We start from the raw sequence: 19,469 nt of genomic DNA, 5'->3' as shown, positions 1-19,469 counted from the left end.
CTTTATAAATGTTCAATTTCCATTCTGAAAAGAAGTTTAAAAGTCATACTTTATACTAATTTGATTTGATTGATAACATATAGCCTATTTGATTAATAATATTAAGTTTGTTTTTTGATCCTGCAACATTATTTTTTTAATTTATGTGAATATTTCCTATTCCAGTAATAATAATGTGAAATATTTCTTCCATGATTGGTTTTGAAGCATCTAAATTCAAAAATCTACTTTTTGGAAATAATTAAGTACTGAAAATTTTGTGAAGTGAGCAACTACAAGACTCAACCTATTTCGGACTAATTCGACTGAGTCATTGTGAATATTGTAGAACCGTTCCTTAATTGAATAAAAACACAAATCTGTTGTCAAATGCTACACTGTTTTATTTAGTACACGACCAAGGTTTAAACGACTAAAGTCGACTAAAGCTTCAGTCAACTTAAAAATGTTACCGGTGTGGTCACGAAACCTTGGTCGTGTACTAAATAAAACAGTGTAGAACTTGACGACAGATTTGTGTTTTTATTCAACTATTTCGGACTATTTGTAACCTCATCTAAATTAGATTTTTGTGAAGTCAAACAACTGCAATGCCAGAGAGAAAAAAATGTGAATTCTATACTGAAAACACTGGGATTTTGTCAAAAATATCAATTTATTGTGAAATAAGAAACATGTTTCTACACCAATCGTGTCATCTCCAGTGCTGAAACTTTTTCACATTGAAGATTAGACCATTGATAACTTGGTGTTGAAACATTTTATATTATGTAATTTTTCAATAAATAAGTGATATCTCTGGCAACATCTCAGTGTTTTCATCATGGATATAGATATCACAATATCTCAGTGTTTAAAGTAAATTTAAAAAGAAACAGTATCTGAAGTGAATTTTATACATTCTAAACTCTCTGATGCAATTTTCAAACATTTTATCGTTAAATAGTTGAAGCATAATATTGAAAATTTTGAAATCAAGCTGTATTCAGTTTTATAATATAAAATGTTTTTTCGCCCCACTTGGATGTAATGAGCTGGTTTTCGTGCGTCATATGGAGGCCGAAAATGATTGTTTTCTGACCAGGCCGGTAAAGTTTTACGGCCCTAGGGCTGTAAAATAACCTTGAAGTCAGCTGATTCTGATTTGATGTGAACGTGTTTACAAAATGGTTTATGAAATGGAATCAGTTTTTGCTTCTAGAATTGAATAAGTATTCTGCAATAAGATACTATCATTTTATTTGGATGAATAAAATACAGATAAGATATATATTATAAACTATTCAAATTCGATTTTCAGAGTAGGATAGAACTTCTAACCTAAACTTCCGAAGTCAATGACAACAAGCATTGTTGACATTGACATTCAGATTGGCCAAATTTCAAGTGTGCTAAAACAGCTGATCTAAAAACGTTTTATTATTTGTGTTTATTATTCAAGAATCAAAACATTTATAATAATATCATCTTATTGTCATTTGGAAGAATAAAAAGTATAAACTCAACCTCTTACATAATTGAACATAATCTTTTAGGTTATTTAGACAAATCAGAATAAAAAACAAAAATACTTGGACAATTTCCTGATATTCAGATTTGCTAGAGTTATGATCTTCCTGTTTTTCTTTTGGAAGTGCCTAATAAACAATTATTCTCATATTTATATTGTTTATTTTTCTGTGTGGCGAAAAATAACGTTCTCACCATGGGCAAAAATGTTTTTCCGGCTCTCAATCTTTTCTAGTCCTCGGCCTACGGTCTCGGACTTGAAAACCGATTTCGAGCCGGAAAAGTCTCATTTTCGGCCCTAGGTGCGAAATATACTATAGCACTATCACAGAGAAAACTATTATAAATAGCCTAGGTATATCATAAACATCCAATAATATGATTTATTATATAACTGACAATGAATCTTTCTGGGAATTTCATAATACATACTATGAAAATTTATGGATTCATATGTTTTACAATATAGAAAGTGACTTATTCGTGGAGCTGAACTACTGTCGCTTCATAAAATCGAACAGATGTGGACTCAAGCTACGTCTTTCCGAAATTACCTATATTTATATTTATTTATTCACCAATACAATATTCACAATACAATGTATATTATTCAATATTAAGCTATACGGGATACACCCAAAACGGTTTACATTAAAATACATAATCAATGAAAACCAGTTCATGCTTGATAACAAAAATCAAATTGAATTATCCCAATTTTAGGTTTTTACCGGATTTTTAAATTCCGGTAAAACATCTTTATTTATGTCACAGTTTTTAAACATTTTATCGTTGAATAGTTGAAGCATAATATTAAAAATTATGAATTTTGAAAGCAAGTTGTATTCAGTTTTATAATATAAAATGCTTTTGCAATATCACAGAGAAAACTATTATAAATAGCTTATATTATGAAAATCCAATGATATGATATATTATTGATTGACATCCTAGTTTCCTGATGATTGATTATTTTTGTTTTCAGTTCATCAAGCCGAGTTAAAGCTGAGTTTATTGATGACAAAGGGGCAACTGGAGGTGGAAGTCATATGTGCGCGAGGCATTGAAGGGGAAATTCCACCAGGTAGCTATCAATCTATAGTGAGGTCTACGTTATAATGGCAGTGTTTGATTATCAATGATATTGCCTTCCTTGTCTATCATTCAACAAAGCGGATATCGCTATCTCTTTCTCGCTTTACACTGTTGCCAGATCGTCTTTCAATAATCAATTAACAATCTCAATTATGAAAATTCATTATGAAATTATTGAAAATATAATTTCTTGCTTGATAAAATATAATTGATTATTTTGAACGAGGATGAACAGTTAATATAACATCAATAAACCTGTATCAGCTACCGTCATCCATTGACAAGACAGAGGATTGGCAACGTTGTTCTCCTATCTTCCTCCCCATCTTGCCATTATAACGTGAACCTCACTATAGTCAATAATAGAGTTTATGATGTAGAGAGCATTTGATAGTTCGTATCACGGTGGTGTTAAATACCATAAGGTCGTATTATTTCTAGTAGGAAAAATTCCTTCTATAAAAAACTGGAAAGCGGAGGTGATTCAGTGTCTCTCCTTGAAAAAATATAGGACTTTGGGAAAGGGCGGTAATTGGTTTCAATTATTCCAAACATATTGATCTTATAAAATACACAGACTATACAAGAATGTATTCTACTCGCTATTGTTTTCCAGCCACTATTTTAATACAATTGTTCTTGAAGTTTGTGGGTTTAATGATAAATAATACTACCGCGGAAGAGTTTGTGTGTAGAGAGGGTTCCTTTGTGTGATTTTCTTCTTTTTTTGTGTAACCGTATGTATTATAAATTTTGACAATTCCTATACTCTGATAAGAGTCTCTTGGAAGCTTTTGAAAACAAACAAACAATAATTTTCCTCCACCTACTGTCTAAAGTACTTACTTCACTCCCTGAAACATAATACTAAAGTGTCACTTTTTCGCTCTCGGTAGTAAAAAACAGAAAAACTCCCTAGGGAGGAAAAGTGACTCCATTTAAATAACATGGGAAGCATCTCTATTTTGAAACTTACATTGTAATAGGTTAGAAGGTCTAAGCTCAGATGAGAAAGCGTAATAGAGGTGTATGTCATTGAGTCAACTGAATTCAATACCACAACAAGAAATTTGATCAACTCATGTAATATATGTTTGTATGATATTATATTCTTAATATTAGTAGACGATAAAAATTTATACAATTTTTAAAATATTTTATTTTATTCAAAATACCAGCCAACAAATATTTTTGATCTGAAATTCAAATCTGAAACGCGTTATCTGGAGTCAGCCATTTTTGGTAGCCGCTCAGCTGATATAATTTTTACAACTTTAGCTGATAGATAGCGCAATCGGCAGTACCAATCAGCCGACCGGTTTTTGGGTTTAAGATTTAGGTTATGTTGTTAGGAAACATTGTCACCAATACGTAAGTTATTAAAATGGTTTTATTTGCAGTTTCTAACAAAAAATGTAGATGGAGGAAAAATGTTGTGTACATCATGAGCGAAAAATACTTTTTCTCCCTCAGGAAAATTGTTGCCCTCGGCTTTGCCTTGGGCTTCAAACTTTTTCCCACAGAGAGAAGAAGTCGTACTTTTCACTCTAGATATACAAATAACTATTGTGTTGGTTTTCCAAGTTTGTGAGTTCGTTTATGAACTATTCGTGCTGGTACAGGCTACACATTCGAGTACAAACCGGTTGAACCGGTTGTACAATGACATATTGAATTTCAATCTTGATTAATTCCACATGAACTGATCTGAGAAGTAGGCTTCTGTGATTGGTTCTTGTGGCATCTAATCAGGCTTCAAATCTTTATTTGTCCCAAAAACATAATTACAATTTGAATTTGAATTTATTACTCTTTGCATGTACAACAATAAAGTTATTTGGCAATCGTCACATATTACAAAATAAAATTACATATTACAAAAATAAAATCACAACAAAAAGTCATTCATGTCATAAAAACACTTATCAGCCAGCCAGTCCTTCAATTTTTTCTTGAGCTGCACTCTATTGTCAATGTCCTTAAGATGGTGCGGCAGGGAGTTGATCATTTTTTGGCTCATGTGAATTGGATTTTTCTCGTAGAACGATGTCCTATGTTGTTGTATTCGATAGGTGTTCCTTGAGCGCGTGTTATAATTGTGTAGGTCAGCACCTCTTGTCCACGTCGATGCATGCTTGAGACCAAATGCTACAGACTCCAGAATATACAGGCAAGGTAGTGTGAGCGTCCCTGTTGATCGGAATAATTCTCTACATGGAGTTCCAGGCGGTTTTTTGAGCATTATTCTAATCACTCTCTTCTGTGCTCTGAATACCCTGATAATTTCCGGTGACGTGCCCCAGAAAAGTAATCCGTAGGTAAGAAGAGACAATGACAAAGATAGTTATAAAAGAAAAAATACAATAGAAAATGAAAAATAACATCGAATAGGATTCTACATAACTATATCAAAAACAGAACGGGAAGTCCCTGCAAGGTTCGAAGGAACCTGAGCGAACAGGCAAAGTGTTCAATGCTTAACAGTGCAAGAAAATAATAATTGAATATAAATGAAAAATCGGGAAGAGAAAAAGTGGGTGAGGAAGGGAAGAGATAGAGCAGAGTGAAGGCATACGGGAAAGTAAAGAATAGTTTAAAATTACATGGGAAGTCCTTAGAGCTGTGAGGAAATCTCTCTAGATAAAAGCTACCTACCTTATGCCAAAATTACATTTTTCCAGATTATCCATGTATGAATTTCAGTTAACAGTTTTCTATTAAATTCACTAGAAGTGATGAAATGGTTTGGAATAACATTGATGGGCTTTGATACTTTATATAAAAATTGTTTTCTACAAATTGATAACACATTATCTGTATTTTTGAAATTGATAGATGAGGGACGGAGGTTATACGGTGAAACACGCAGGTTGAAAAGATTCATATGTTTATTTATGTAGATGATTGAATTTTTTATGTATAGCTGCCTGGCAGTTAAAACATCTAGCTCACCAAACAGGTACTCTTTTGGATCGAGTCTGGGTTTTCCCAATATAGTTCTTATAAGGTGTTTTTGAATCACAAAAAGTTTTCCCAAGTGGTTTGAGTATGTTCCACATCAAATTTTCATTCCATATATTGCAGAAATGATTGAATGTAGGCGAAATAAATGAGTCTTGACATTTGTTATTACTAGCATACTGGATTGAGAGTTAACTTACTTTTGTGCAATCGGTTCTTGAATAAATATTGATTGATTTTTTTTTCAGACACATACGTGAAGACATACCTGCGCGACGGTGAACGCTGGCTACAGAAGCGGAAGACGCGCGCGGTACGCGGCAGTCTGGAGCCGCAGTTCCGGCAGACGCTGCGCTACTCGGCGTGTGACGTTCTGGGCCGCTCACTGGTGGTGATGCTGTGGGAGAAACAGGGCGGATTCGACCACAATGTCGGCCTGGGCGGCGCCGAGGTGGCTTTGGACGCGGTGCGACTGACGACGCTCACTACAGGCTGGTATCCGCTCTTTCCCATACAGACGCTCGGCTCTGATAGCAACGACTCTCCGTGACGACTTGTGCTGACGTCAGCTGAAAACCAACATTTTCATTTATTTACAACAATAGAAAAATTGCAACATCTACCACACATCGACACAGCTATACTCGTTTATTAGGTTCACCCAATTTATCTAGAATACTCTACAGTATATTCTAGATGCATTGGATTATTCTAGATGCATTGGATTATTCTAGATGCATTGGATTATTCTAGATGCATTGGATTATTCTAGATGCATTGGATTATTCTAGATGCATTGGATTATTCTAGATGCATTGGATTATTCTAGATGCATTGGATTATTCTAGATGCATTGGATTATTCTAGATGCATTGGATTATTCTAGATGCATTGGATTATTCTAGATGCATTGGATTATTCTAGATGCATTGGATTATTCTAGATGCATTGGATTATTCTAGATGCATTGGATTATTCTAGATGCATTGGATTATTCTAGATGCATTGGATTATTCTAGATGCATTGGATTATTCTAGATGCATTGGATTATTCTAGATGCATTGGATTATTCTAGATGCATTGGATTATTCTAGATGCATTGGATTATTCTAGATGCATTGGATTATTCTAGATGCATTGGATTATTCTAGATGCATTGGATTATTCTAGATGCATTGGATTATTCTAGATGCATTGGATTATTCTAGATGCATTGGATTATTCTAGATGCATTGGATTATTCTAGATGCATTGGATTATTCTAGATGCATTGGATTATTCTAGATGCATTGGATTATTCTAGATGCATTGGATTATTCTAGATGCATTGGATTATTCTAGATGCATTGGATTATTCTAGATGCATTGGATTATTCTAGATGCATTGGATTATTCTAGATGCATTGGATTATTCTAGATGCATTGGATTATTCTAGATGCATTGGATTATTCTAGATGCATTGGATTATTCTAGATGCATTGGATTATTCTAGATGCATTGGATTATTCTAGATGCATTGGATTATTCTAGATGCATTGGATTATTCTAGATGCATTGGATTATTCTAGATGCATTGGATTATTCTAGATGCATTGGATTATTCTAGATGCATTGGATTATTCTAGATGCATTGGATTATTCTAGATGCATTGGATTATTCTAGATGCATTGGATTATTCTAGATGCATTGGATTATTCTAGATGCATTGGATTATTCTAGATGCATTGGATTATTCTAGATGCATTGGATTATTCTAGATGCATTGGATTATTCTAGATGCATTGGATTATTCTAGATGCATTGGATTATTCTAGATGCATTGGATTATTCTAGATGCATTGGATTATTCTAGATGCATTGGATTATTCTAGATGCATTGGATTATTCTAGATGCATTGGATTATTCTAGATGCATTGGATTATTCTAGATGCATTGGATTATTCTAGATGCATTGGATTATTCTAGATGCATTGGATTATTCTAGATGCATTGGATTATTCTAGATGCATTGGATTATTCTAGATGCATTGGATTATTCTAGATGCATTGGATTATTCTAGATGCATTGGATTATTCTAGATGCTATACCTCCGTAAACAAAGCCGTAGTGCATTCGTGTGACGTCAGTACAGGTAGGGCTCCTACACTAATAAAAATTCGTCGATTTCAGCTGATCTATATCAGCTAGTGTTTCTATTGGTGTAGGAGCCCTACCTGTGCTGACGTCACACGAATGAACTACGACTTTGTTTACGGAGGTGGTGATTGGACTCATACCTACTGAGATAAAGTAATTTCTAAAAACGAGCATCTCAACTCTCCTACACCAGCACACCTATAATTTCTTAAAATGTATGAAAACAGGGCTACTTCCTTTTATTTATAAAATAGAATTATAGTAGGTACTCTTTAAAATTTATAAAATAATAGATTAATTTCATCAATTTTAGAATAATTTCAAAGGGTAATGTAATTCTATTTTATAAAATACACGTATATATTTATCTACGTTTATCAAATACCTCTTTATAATTATTTATAAGTTCATCATACCTCCACGTTTATCAAGTTTACCTATACCGAGATACAGTAATTCAATCAATCATTTATTTCTTTCCAAAACATACATGAAAATGTACATGAAAAAGTCAAAAACTAAAAACTAACTTAAAGCTCAAGAGAAATTAGTGACTGTATAAAATTCATTTACAGTAAACTCGTCTATACTGTAGCATGCTAAATCCATCAAATATGCTCTCAGCAATTCCTTAAATTTTGATCTATCAGGTTCATGTCTTATGCAACCTGGGAGACAACCAATAAATTTTATTCCCATGTATGTTGGACTTTGTTTATATTTTTCCTTATTGTGTTTCTTTATTGTAAAATTATTTTTATTTCTTGTGTTGTAATTATGTATATCTACTTGCCGTGGGAATCTAGATTCGTTAGTTTTTATATATAATATTGTCCTATAAATGTACTTTGGGAACATGATAAGCTTTGCTTTCATGATAAGTGGTTATTATTGTGTTATTTTCGGATGGGAACGTTAATTGTGCCCGTCCGTTAATTATTGTCCCGATAACACGGGAGTGATCTGGTTAAAAAACTTTTGATTTTGAAAGGGTTTGAACCCGGGATCTCTATGCTGCTACGCAAGCACTCTATCCACTAGACCACGGATCACTCCACAAATTGCACAACGAAGATATTACTAAACAATGGTAATGTCGAAATATTAGTGCTATTGAAAAATGTAGGCCTAATCGTACACTTTACGATGGTATATTGATTTTTATCCATTTGTTCAAATATAACAATGTAACTACATTGGAAGAGAAATAATAAGGCGATCCTTGGGCCATTTTTCCCCCAAATTAAGGTAATAACTTGCTAGTATACCAACCACAAAAAGACGACTTTAACTTTACAGTGGATACATCTATTTATCTATTTAATCATTCAGAATTTCCCAACTTACAGAAAAGTACCACAGGCTTATAAGCCCAAAACGGTTCCAATTCTAATTTATACAACAGTCCAAATGTAGCTAGGTTATGTGTCACTTAACATTCATCAATTACACACTCAATTTACAATTCAAAACACACAAAAATCATGTTTAAATTAAAAAAAAATACTTCTAAACTAAATTAAATCAATAACAATTAATTAGAAAATTCCAAACTTTGGAAAAACTATAAAATACATGTTATGTATTCTGATAAATTAATTCGAATTTGAACATTACACAATGAAAGTGGAGTTAAGAATTCTTGATCAATCCTTAATTTATCTATTTATCAGATACAGCAAACAATACAATAGTCGGAGAAGAAAAAACAGGCTATTACCCAAAACTTCTTCAATTTCCTAATTTTGTTTCAATTTCGATTCTCAGTGTTAAGCCAAATATACTGCAGTGGAGACTCAATTTGGAAGAAATTGGAAATTATAATTATACCACTTCATACGATTGGATTGTCCTCTATATGAAGACCATTTTATCCATTGGAATTTCAGAGAAAAATGAACAATTATAATCAATCAACAGGATTATTTTCAATTATGGATTCATTTTTAAATATTATTACCTACTCACTGAATTACTTATCCTATCCTGTTATCAATCTTTATACCAATGGTTAGAGAAAATAATTATATCACTTTTTTATCTCTTTCCTGTATAGGGCTACTTGTAATATAAATATAAAGAAAATAAAAATCTCAGTACCCTTTTTTTAAAATATTTTATCACAACATGTTTCGGTCATTTGAAAATGGCATAAATGACCGAAACATGTTGTGATAAAATATTTTAAAAAAAAGGTACTGAGATTTTTATTTTCTTTATATTTATATCACTTTATACGATTGGATTGTCCTCTATATGAAGACCATTAGGATCCATAAGGATTTCAGAGAAAAATGAACAATTATATTCAATCAATCGTAGAGGATTATTTTCAATGATGGACTCATTTTTGAATATTAAACTCACTGAATTACTTATCCTATCCTGTAATCAATCTTTAAACCAATGATTAGGGAGAATTCAATAAGAGCATGATTTAATTTTTAATTTTTTTCAATTTATTAATGCATTTTCGGTGTAATAATTATTAATTTGGTTCATCTTTCTGATCAGTCTAGACACAATTTTTTTTAGTATAGTGTATATTTGGACTGTAATTTTTTGTGATCTTTATAATAGTATTTCCATAAACTCACTTGGACTATTTTCATCAAAAATATGGAGGGAAACAGTTTTGGTTGCACAAAAGCCGGTTAAATTTTAACCGTGATTAATTTAAAACCCGTCTTTTCAAAAACGCCTTCTCTAATAATTGGTTCTCGTGGATTTAATCACGGTTAATCCTGTTGATTCTCTCCCAATTATTAATTTGATATTGTGATTATGGAATGTAATGTAGGCCTAATAATGGAATTATTGGGAAAAAGTGTGGGGTGTTATTTTCTCTATAATTATCATTCGTATGAAGATTGTTCATTTCTAATTAGTGATGTATGTACTTTAGTAGATATGATCTTTAAAAATGGGCCCATTTTTGGAATTGTATATCCATAAATAACTAACAGTAATTCAAGATTCAAGATTTCTTTATTGCGAGAAAAAAAACATTTATATACAAATACATAGCAACGTCATAAATTAAACGTGGTAAGAAAAAGTATTTATATTCAGAGAAATATCAATTCAGCTTCACACAAGCATACAAACAGCAAACAAAAATACCCTCAAATTAGGAACTCCCCTATTCTATACGGGCATTTTTCTATTGAAATATTTTTCATGGTTCTCTTACATTTACGCACTTCTAGCTCCTTCAAATGTGAAGAAAGCTTATTATGAGATCTTATACCAAACTTCTTAAAGCAGTTCAATGTATTTACATGATTGCACTGGTTCACTCCAAGAGATTCAGAATTCCTAGTTTAATGGTTGTGAACGTTGCTATTTATAGAAATACTTGCTAAATTAATTTTTACATACATAAGACATTCAAGAATGTAAATAGCTGGCACTGTCAAAATCTTGAATTCATTAAATAAATCTACACAATGAAAATGACTATTCACATTAGCAATGACCCTTACTGCTCGTTTCTGTAACACAAATTGAATTGAATTGAAAATTTCTTTATTCATCAAAATGCACAAAATACATCTGAACAGTGTCAAATTACAACAAGAATTATTAATATCGTCACAAAAATCATCCTTTACACATAAAGAAGTCACCAATTTTGATAAAAAACAAGATTCTAAAATCTTGCAGTCAAATTGACATACTCCTGCAAAGAGTATAGGGATAGTCCCACCAAATATTCCTTCAATTTTTTTGTAGGTATTCAACCTCCTCTATTTCTTTCAACTCTCTAGAAAGTATATTGAAAAAATTTCTCCCCATAAAAAATGTTTTTTTCTTAAATAGTTTCTTTAAATTCGTATCATTACCCCAGGCAACAACACCATAATACAAATGAGAATGAAGATAAGCAAAAAAAAACTGAAACTAAAACACTCTTATCAACAATGAACTTCAATCTATTTAACATAAAAATTCCCTTCGACAGTTTGCCACATAATATTTTGATGTGTAAGTCCCATTTTGAATTGTTTTGAACTGTGATACTAAGAAACTTTGCATTGTCAGGTTGTGATCTAAATCCAAATTCCAAAAGTTGAGTTTTGTCCTTACTAAGACACAATGAATTAGAAGCTTTCCAATCTTCAATATGTGGATTTTCAGCAACACAATTCACAAATCCAAGCAGCGTCAAGTACACATGAGTATGAAACTTAATTAGAATATAAATGAGAAGTCTCATCTTGGATGAGAAAAGATTGTATGGATATTAATCATAACATATTATATTAGTATAACACATAAAAAAGTAGTATTTTTATCGGAAAATAAGTGTCTACAGAAAACACCAATGTATATGTTCCACCATACTTTGATGTTAACATTCCTATAGAATAAGTAAGATTATCAAAAAATATATATAATGATTGTTAGATTCTGATTGTATTGTTGAAGAGATCAAAAGTATATATGTTGATTGAATATAGAATATTATTATCCAGTATATAGCACAAAAAATTCCTTTGAATTTATATTTAGGCCTATATTCATGTTGTAAAAAATATTATCTCTCACATTTTGTATGAATATCAGCCAATATTTACAAGACTGAATCAGAATTACAATTTCTATATGATTGATTCAATTCCAAATAAAAATCTCACTGAAATCAGGATAAACACCAAATAATGAATTCATCGTTGATAGTTAATACAATAATGGATAATTCTTGACTCTATCACTACTGAAATGATTAATGTGAGATGCAATATTTCATCAATGCTTTGACATTTTATTGATTATATTATTGACAAATATTGTTCAAAAAGATGAACATATCAAGCATATATATAGTTGCTAATGTTTTAACTCCTGTCTTCTAGAATAGATTTATCAATCAAAAGGTGCCTACAGATATACGCACCGTGAACATGAGCAATTCACTTTTAATCAGCTGATTATATCTGTATTTTTACAGAAACGGTAAGATGCAGATATACTAGTAGTTCTGTGAACAGTAGACCTCACGCAGTATTCTCATCCACAAGTACCTGATGTCAACTGTTTCAAATGTTAACAAAATCAGTTCACGTTTGAATTTGTGTTCCATAATTTATTAATATTTATGTTAATTTAAACAATGAATAGAATATATTTCTATTCCAGAATTTATATATTATTCATTCAGTTCCGTGATAATCTTTCCATCTAATAAAAATTAATTTTTTTCAATCAAAAATATTATAATTTCTTCAGCATTATTAAGTTCATTTGATTATTTTTAATCACCTATTAAATCAGTTTTTTCGAATGTGAGAATATTGATACTGATGGACACGCATAATAATACCATGACTGCAAAACAAAATATTGAAACCAAAGACCTTAAAGCTGCGATTAGACCAAATTTATCAACAAAATGTTAATAACTCAATCCTTATAGATTATATTAGATTGAACATAACTTATCATACACATGATGAACATGTGTGTTTGTCAACTTGCGTTCAATCTAATAGAATCTATAAGATGTAAACCCAGCTTAAAGATGCATACCTCTTCAAGGTCTTTGATTGAAACTATAGACCTTATACAAATACAGTACCTAATAGACTGGCTTCTCCACACATCTGTGTAATCACATGTCAGCTGATTTATGATGAATAATTCTATAGTCTGATTTTTACTCTAATATTGGTGTATGAAGGAGGCTCCTTTTTCCTTTTATATTATCCTTGAAATGCAAAATTCCCAAAAACCTTGTATATACGTCGACGCGCAATTCAAAAAGGAACATACCTGTCAAATTTCATGAAAATCTATTACCGCGTTTCGCCTTAAATGCGCTACATATAAACATTTAAACATTAAGAGGAATGCCAAACCGTCGACTTGAATCTTAGACCTCACGTCGTTTGGTCAAAAAAGCTTGGCATCAGCTGATTTTATAAGTGAATTGCTCATGTTCGCGGCGCGTAAATCTGTACGCATCTATACTTTTACATGTTTATGTAACGGCGAAAAATGCTTTGATTCAAACATTTACAGTGGGCGAATTCAGACTTTTTTGAATCATCACAGATTCTTGTAGGTCCACAGCTAGCTACACACACATAGATTTTTGAACGTCCTTAAAAATTCTTTTAGATTATACAGATGATGTTTGTCAAGTTACATTTAATCTGATAGAATTTATAAGGACGGCAGAAATCGTACGTCTTATAAACGATGAGTGTGTAGCTTAGCTATAGTGAGGTCCACGTTATAATGGCAGTGTTTGATTGGCAATGGTATTGCTATCCTTGTCTATCATTCAACAAAACGGATTGCGCTATCCCTTTCTCGCTTTGCTCTGTTGCCAGACGATCTTTCAACAATGTAGATTCAACAAAATATTCCATCTTACTTATGAAAATTCATTATGAAATAATTGAAAAATATAACTTCTTTCTTAATAAAATATAATTGATTATTTTAAACAAGAATAAACAGTTACTATTACATTATTGAACTTCCGGTAGTCGCGCCCTACTCAATCACACGAGCAGTCGCGTGTTGTATTTTGTACAACATCCAATTTTCCAAGTGTTATATGTACTCTGTTTACTGTCGAAACATATTAATTAATTGTATATCAGGTTATTTTCTGAAATAGCTTCATTTATTCAAAGTGCGGTGATATTAAGTGCAATATTCGACTATAATTATCTTTTGGTATTTTAATTATTCTAAATTCAAAAATTTTAGCTCATATATATATATTTTTGGACAGAACATTGAACTTTAACTTTCCTCAGTAAGAACATAACCTATTTTTTCGGACATTTTATTATTTATCAAAATTTGGGAACATAATAGTTTTGGGCTATGCCTGTTGTTCTATCCCGATCATATTCATATGATTTGTAATTGTATAAAAAAATAAATAAATAATTCATTTTTCCATCTTCTTGGATTATTCTACGCCTATGAACATTTGGATGATTACCATTTCATAGCCCAATAAGGTACATCAAGCAAAGCCATCGCAATTCTGTGTTATTGGTTCGTTTACAGTCCCCGATACAGTTTTTCCCTATCTTATGCACAGTGCAACTTATGCACTGTCGCGACTAAATGGCACCTAAAGACTGAACCATTGCTCGGTTCATACTGCAACTCAGTGGAGTGATGGGGGGAAAGTTTTGGAATACATAGGTGACTCATTCACTGACACCACCCCATTCAGTAGTCTTGTGCAGCAAAAAAACTGACACTGTTGTACCTTTTACAACAGCGCGACTGCCGGAAGGTTAAACCTGTATCAGTAGCTACCGTCTATAGAAAGCATTGACAAGACAGAGGATCAGCAACGTTGATCTCCTATCTTTCTCCTCTGCCGTTATAACGTGTACCTCACTATAGCCTAACGGTTTATCATGAGAATGATAAAAAATAAATGGAGAATTTTGTATGAAGGGAAGAATTGCATGGAATCCTTGAAACCTCTTGATCAAAACTCTAGATCCAAAAAGAGTTTCATATTCAAAATATCAACTGGAGAAATCAACTGAAAGAGGTCTCTTGTTTATGAATATTAGCTTGAGATCTGGAAAAATGATATGGTGCAAAATAAGTATTGTTTGAGTTCAATCAAGCACATGCCCGGTTGCACAACAGCCGGTTAAATTTTAACCGTGATTAATTTCACGAGAACCTATCAGAGAAGACGTTCAAAGGCTTCTCTGATTGGTTTTCGTGGAATTAATTACTGTTAAAATTTAACAGGCTGTCGTGCAACCGGTACAAAAGCTTTCAAATTATGACGATAACTATATAACGATGTTATTATTGATGTTGTATTAGCTCAAGAGATAGGTACCTATTTTTTAGAACCTGTTATTAGATTGTATTAAGTTCATATATCTATATAATTCAAGATGATGTTGAGTGTTTAAACTGCTGGTCAGTTAGAATGTTTTATATTTATTCAGTAGACAGATTTATTTATTATTATTGTGGAATATCAAAGTGTTAAATTGTGAAGAATTTAGAGACGTTATTTAGGCCTATATTGGATGAAATATATATATTATATACTACGGTATTGGTATTAGTAGATAGCTGGGATGGAACATTGCTTACCGTATATATTTTGATTGCTTGATACTTGAATCTGAGATGGATAGTGCTAAGAATTATTGATTGTACATATACTAATAAAAAAACATCTCATCTTGAAAATTCTAATGTGAACTGTGTGAAGACCTGTTAACTTTCCCAGCCTTGAATATGAACTCTTCAAAATGTTGCCCTTTCTTGGATTATCATAAGTAATTCCTCCAATCTGATTTAATTCCTCTAAAAGTTTGAAATGATAATCCGAAGAAGAGTTTCTCAACAGGAATCTTGTTTATGAACGGTTAACGGTAGGCAAAACTTATATTATACTACGGTACCAGAGTATAAAAAATATGTACCGGTATGTGTGCTCTTTAAACACAGTAATAGTTCGACTATCATAGTGTTAATAGCTATGATTAACAAAACAAACCTTTTGAATGAAAAAGACTAAGAAATTGTCAAAAACCACAGATTTATTGTTACTTAGAAAGACCGGTTTCGGTTATTACACCATTGTCAATCTCTGATAAACTAAAACTAAATACAAGAGCAGCAGAAGAGATTAACAATGGTGTAATAACCGAAACCGGTCTTTCTAAGTATCAATAAATCTGTGGTTTTTGACAATTTCTTAGTCTTTTTCATTCAATATGAATAATTACTACAATATCAACTTCTCAACTACACAAAAAACAAACCTTTCTTAACTTTTGTATTGACAATATAAAATTGTGCAAAAATGATTGTATTTTTCAGAATTATTATAAAATAAAATTGAAAATTCAGTAGGCTACCCTTTTTCAAAATTTTGAGTAAACAATATTAAAAAAGGGTGCTTAAATTTCTATTTTAATTTTATTCAATAGTAACCCTAACAAAAAAAGACAATTGTTTATTATTTACCTACGTCTGAAACGCCAGAATAGCCTAATAAAGAACGCCAAAAAATAATCCTTGGAATAATTTATTATAAGAATGAAGTAGTATGTTGAAAGCCATGAATTACCCATGTCCTTCTATCCAATATATTGATATAATGATTGAGAATATAGTAGCTTTATTTTTCTAACATAATTTGATGACAATCTCTTGTAAATATAAAAAATATATACTGTTTAGATTATGACTATTGTTGTCGGTGTAAATGTACATAATGTGAAACATATATACCTTTGTGAGATATAATATGCTTGAATCTGAATATTTTAAAATCATCAATTCATTATCTTGGTGACTATCTATCTTCAAATCATCAACTTACATTAATGTATATAAAAATTGTATAGTAGCTGATACAGCACCGGTAATACTCTACATAGAATAGGTACTGTGAACAGAGGAGATAGTATTATTTGTTCTGGTTATTTACAAAAATATATCTGGAGCTTAAATATAACTACAACAACCGTACTGTAAATTCAATTGGATAAAGTAATTGTTTATTGCTTTTGCTTCAAGATATTATCAAAAACAAATTATAATCTGTAATGACTCCGAATTAAAATTCAAAATAATTGTTGGAAATTACAAGTATCTGAAGCTTGAAATATGATATAACTACAACAACCGTACTTGAAATTCAATTGGATAAAATAATTGTTTATTGTTATTGCTTCAAGATATTATCAAAAATAAATTATAATCTGTAATGACTCAGAATTAAAATTCAAAATAATTGTTGAAAATATTACAAGTATGTGAAGCATGAAATACAATATAACTACAACAACCGTACTTGAAATTCAATTGGATGAAACAATTGTTTATTGTTATTGCTTCAAGATATTATTGAAAAAAAAATATATAATCTGGAATGATTCAGAATTAGAATTTAAAATAGTGATTGAAAATTACAAATATCTGAAGCTTGAAATACATCATAACTACAAAAACCGTACTTGAAATTCAATTGGATAAAATTTATTGTTATTGCTTCAAGATATTATCAAAAACAAATTATAATCTGGAATGACTCAGAATTAAAAATCAAAATACACGGTTGAAAATTACAAATAACTGAAGCTTGAAATATAACTACAAAAACCGTACTTGGAATTCAATTGGATGAAATAATTGTTTATTGTTATTGATTCAAGATGAAAATAAAATTCTAATCTGGAATGACTCAGAATTAAAATTCAAAATAATGGTTTAAAATTACAAGATCATCTCAACAAACTTGGGCCTTAGTGGGTAGAATTTAAAACACAAAATAGGCCTAATAGATATTGTGACAACTGTTACTGGAGCCAACGTTTTCTTCAGTTTCAAGTTCCAACTTCTACCCAAAATCTGCAAGTTTGTCATTGCTATGGCAAGGGAGTGTAGAGGTTGGAACAAAAACCCAAGGACAGGCGACAATGCCAGCAATTAGTCATGCTGAGGGTGCGAGCTGGCACTAAGGCCAAACACCAGCAACAAAACACATGTACCACATTCCAGCCACTAGGGGCAGCACCTCCCGGAGCAGTTGAGGGATGAGACAATGGGCCAGGGGAAGGTGACAACCACGAGGAGTAACGAATTTTGGCACAGTCTTAGACGAGCAAGGCAAAGAGCATGTCATCTAAGGAGTAGACGTTTCCAAACCCGCAGCCCGATGGGCTGAAATGCAGCCGCCTCCACCTCAATATAACCCACCACCATTCTTCATCATCAAGTGAACCACCAGCAAATTTGTGCTAAAATAATTAAGTTGTGTCTCGTCGTAATAATGCTTTGTGCTTCGTAAATAATGTCGTCGGGGAAAAAAAAGGTTAGTTTTAAGATGTCATTATAATTTATTATTTGTTGTTGTTTGTCTGCCACCAGAATTAAAATAATTTATTTGTCTATTGTTGTTTTTAATTTATTTACAGTGGTTGTAAATTCACCAGTATAGTAATTTCCTAATGCATTTGACTTTATTCATTTATTTTAGTCAATGTTTTCTTAAGAGTAAAACATGTCATAAGGGACTTGCCCTACATCAACAGATGCGTTTGATTCTAAAATAAAATGAACAATTCTTTATCAATCAATGTAAAACATAAAGGGTAAAACATGAACTTAAATTATGTAAAATATTCTGTTAAATTATTATTAAATTTAAATCAATTATTATTATTACTCACGTTGGCCAACTCTTGTTTATTTGTTTCATGTTCATGTACGATACATATGAGTCGATATAATTTCTGTGCTTGGAATAATTTGATCAAATTTAATTATTTCAATATAACGGCGGTATTTGAAACACTTCGTTTTCATTCTAACATCCACGTTATATCCCCTCCCTTCTGAACTGAGTTGGGAAAGTAATGTGTAGATCACACTTATTGATTGCAGGTTTTCTTCATTTTTTTTAATGTTTATAATTGTTTAGTTTTCATGTTCTGCCAGAGGGCTAGTTGAGGTAAATTTAAATTTTGTTTTCAAGGGTCGTTCCTTCTAATTAACGTGGCGCCAGGGTTTTTTTATTATTGTTTTATTTCTTTGTAAATTTCTTTAATTAATTAATAACCAGCAGTCAGTAGGTGTGAACTAGACAATATTGATATCAAAGTTAGGTTTGAAAAGATTTAGTTGATGATATTTTCAACATTAATGTTGAGTTATTAATAATTATTTATGTATTTTATCAACACAATAATATTATCAATGTTGGGAAAACAATTTTTATTGTAAAGGAGAGATATTTGGGAA

The 19,469-nt window shown here is 31.5% G+C and overlaps 2 protein-coding genes across 2 annotated transcripts in view; one reads left to right on the top strand and one right to left on the bottom strand.

Moving 5' to 3' along the window:
* The window catches only part of LOC111057441 (regulating synaptic membrane exocytosis protein 1-like), a gene marked incomplete at its 5' end in the record, with an annotated part of 91,435 nt that extends 85,100 nt beyond the window's left edge, over nucleotides 1-6,335 (top strand). Inside the window, 2 exon segments of the mRNA XM_039444631.1 lie at nucleotides 2,495-2,593; nucleotides 5,814-6,335. Coding sequence (XP_039300565.1) covers nucleotides 2,495-2,593; nucleotides 5,814-6,115 — 401 coding nt within the window.
* On the bottom strand, nucleotides 4,404-5,961 carry LOC120355885. The gene is made up of 2 exons (XM_039444630.1): nucleotides 5,834-5,961; nucleotides 4,404-4,880 (listed from the first exon to the last, which is right to left on the bottom strand). Exon 2 carries the CDS (start codon nucleotides 4,844-4,846, stop codon nucleotides 4,493-4,495), a length of 354 nt encoding a protein of 117 aa, XP_039300564.1. The 5' UTR covers nucleotides 4,847-4,880; nucleotides 5,834-5,961; the 3' UTR covers nucleotides 4,404-4,492.
* Nucleotides 6,336-19,469: the final 13,134 nt, after the last annotated feature.

This window comes from Nilaparvata lugens, unplaced genomic scaffold (genome assembly GCF_014356525.2).
Source record: "Nilaparvata lugens isolate BPH unplaced genomic scaffold, ASM1435652v1 scaffold512_2, whole genome shotgun sequence".
NCBI classification, from domain to species: domain Eukaryota; kingdom Metazoa; phylum Arthropoda; class Insecta; order Hemiptera; family Delphacidae; genus Nilaparvata; species Nilaparvata lugens.
This window is presented reverse-complemented; position numbering and strand designations above follow the sequence as displayed.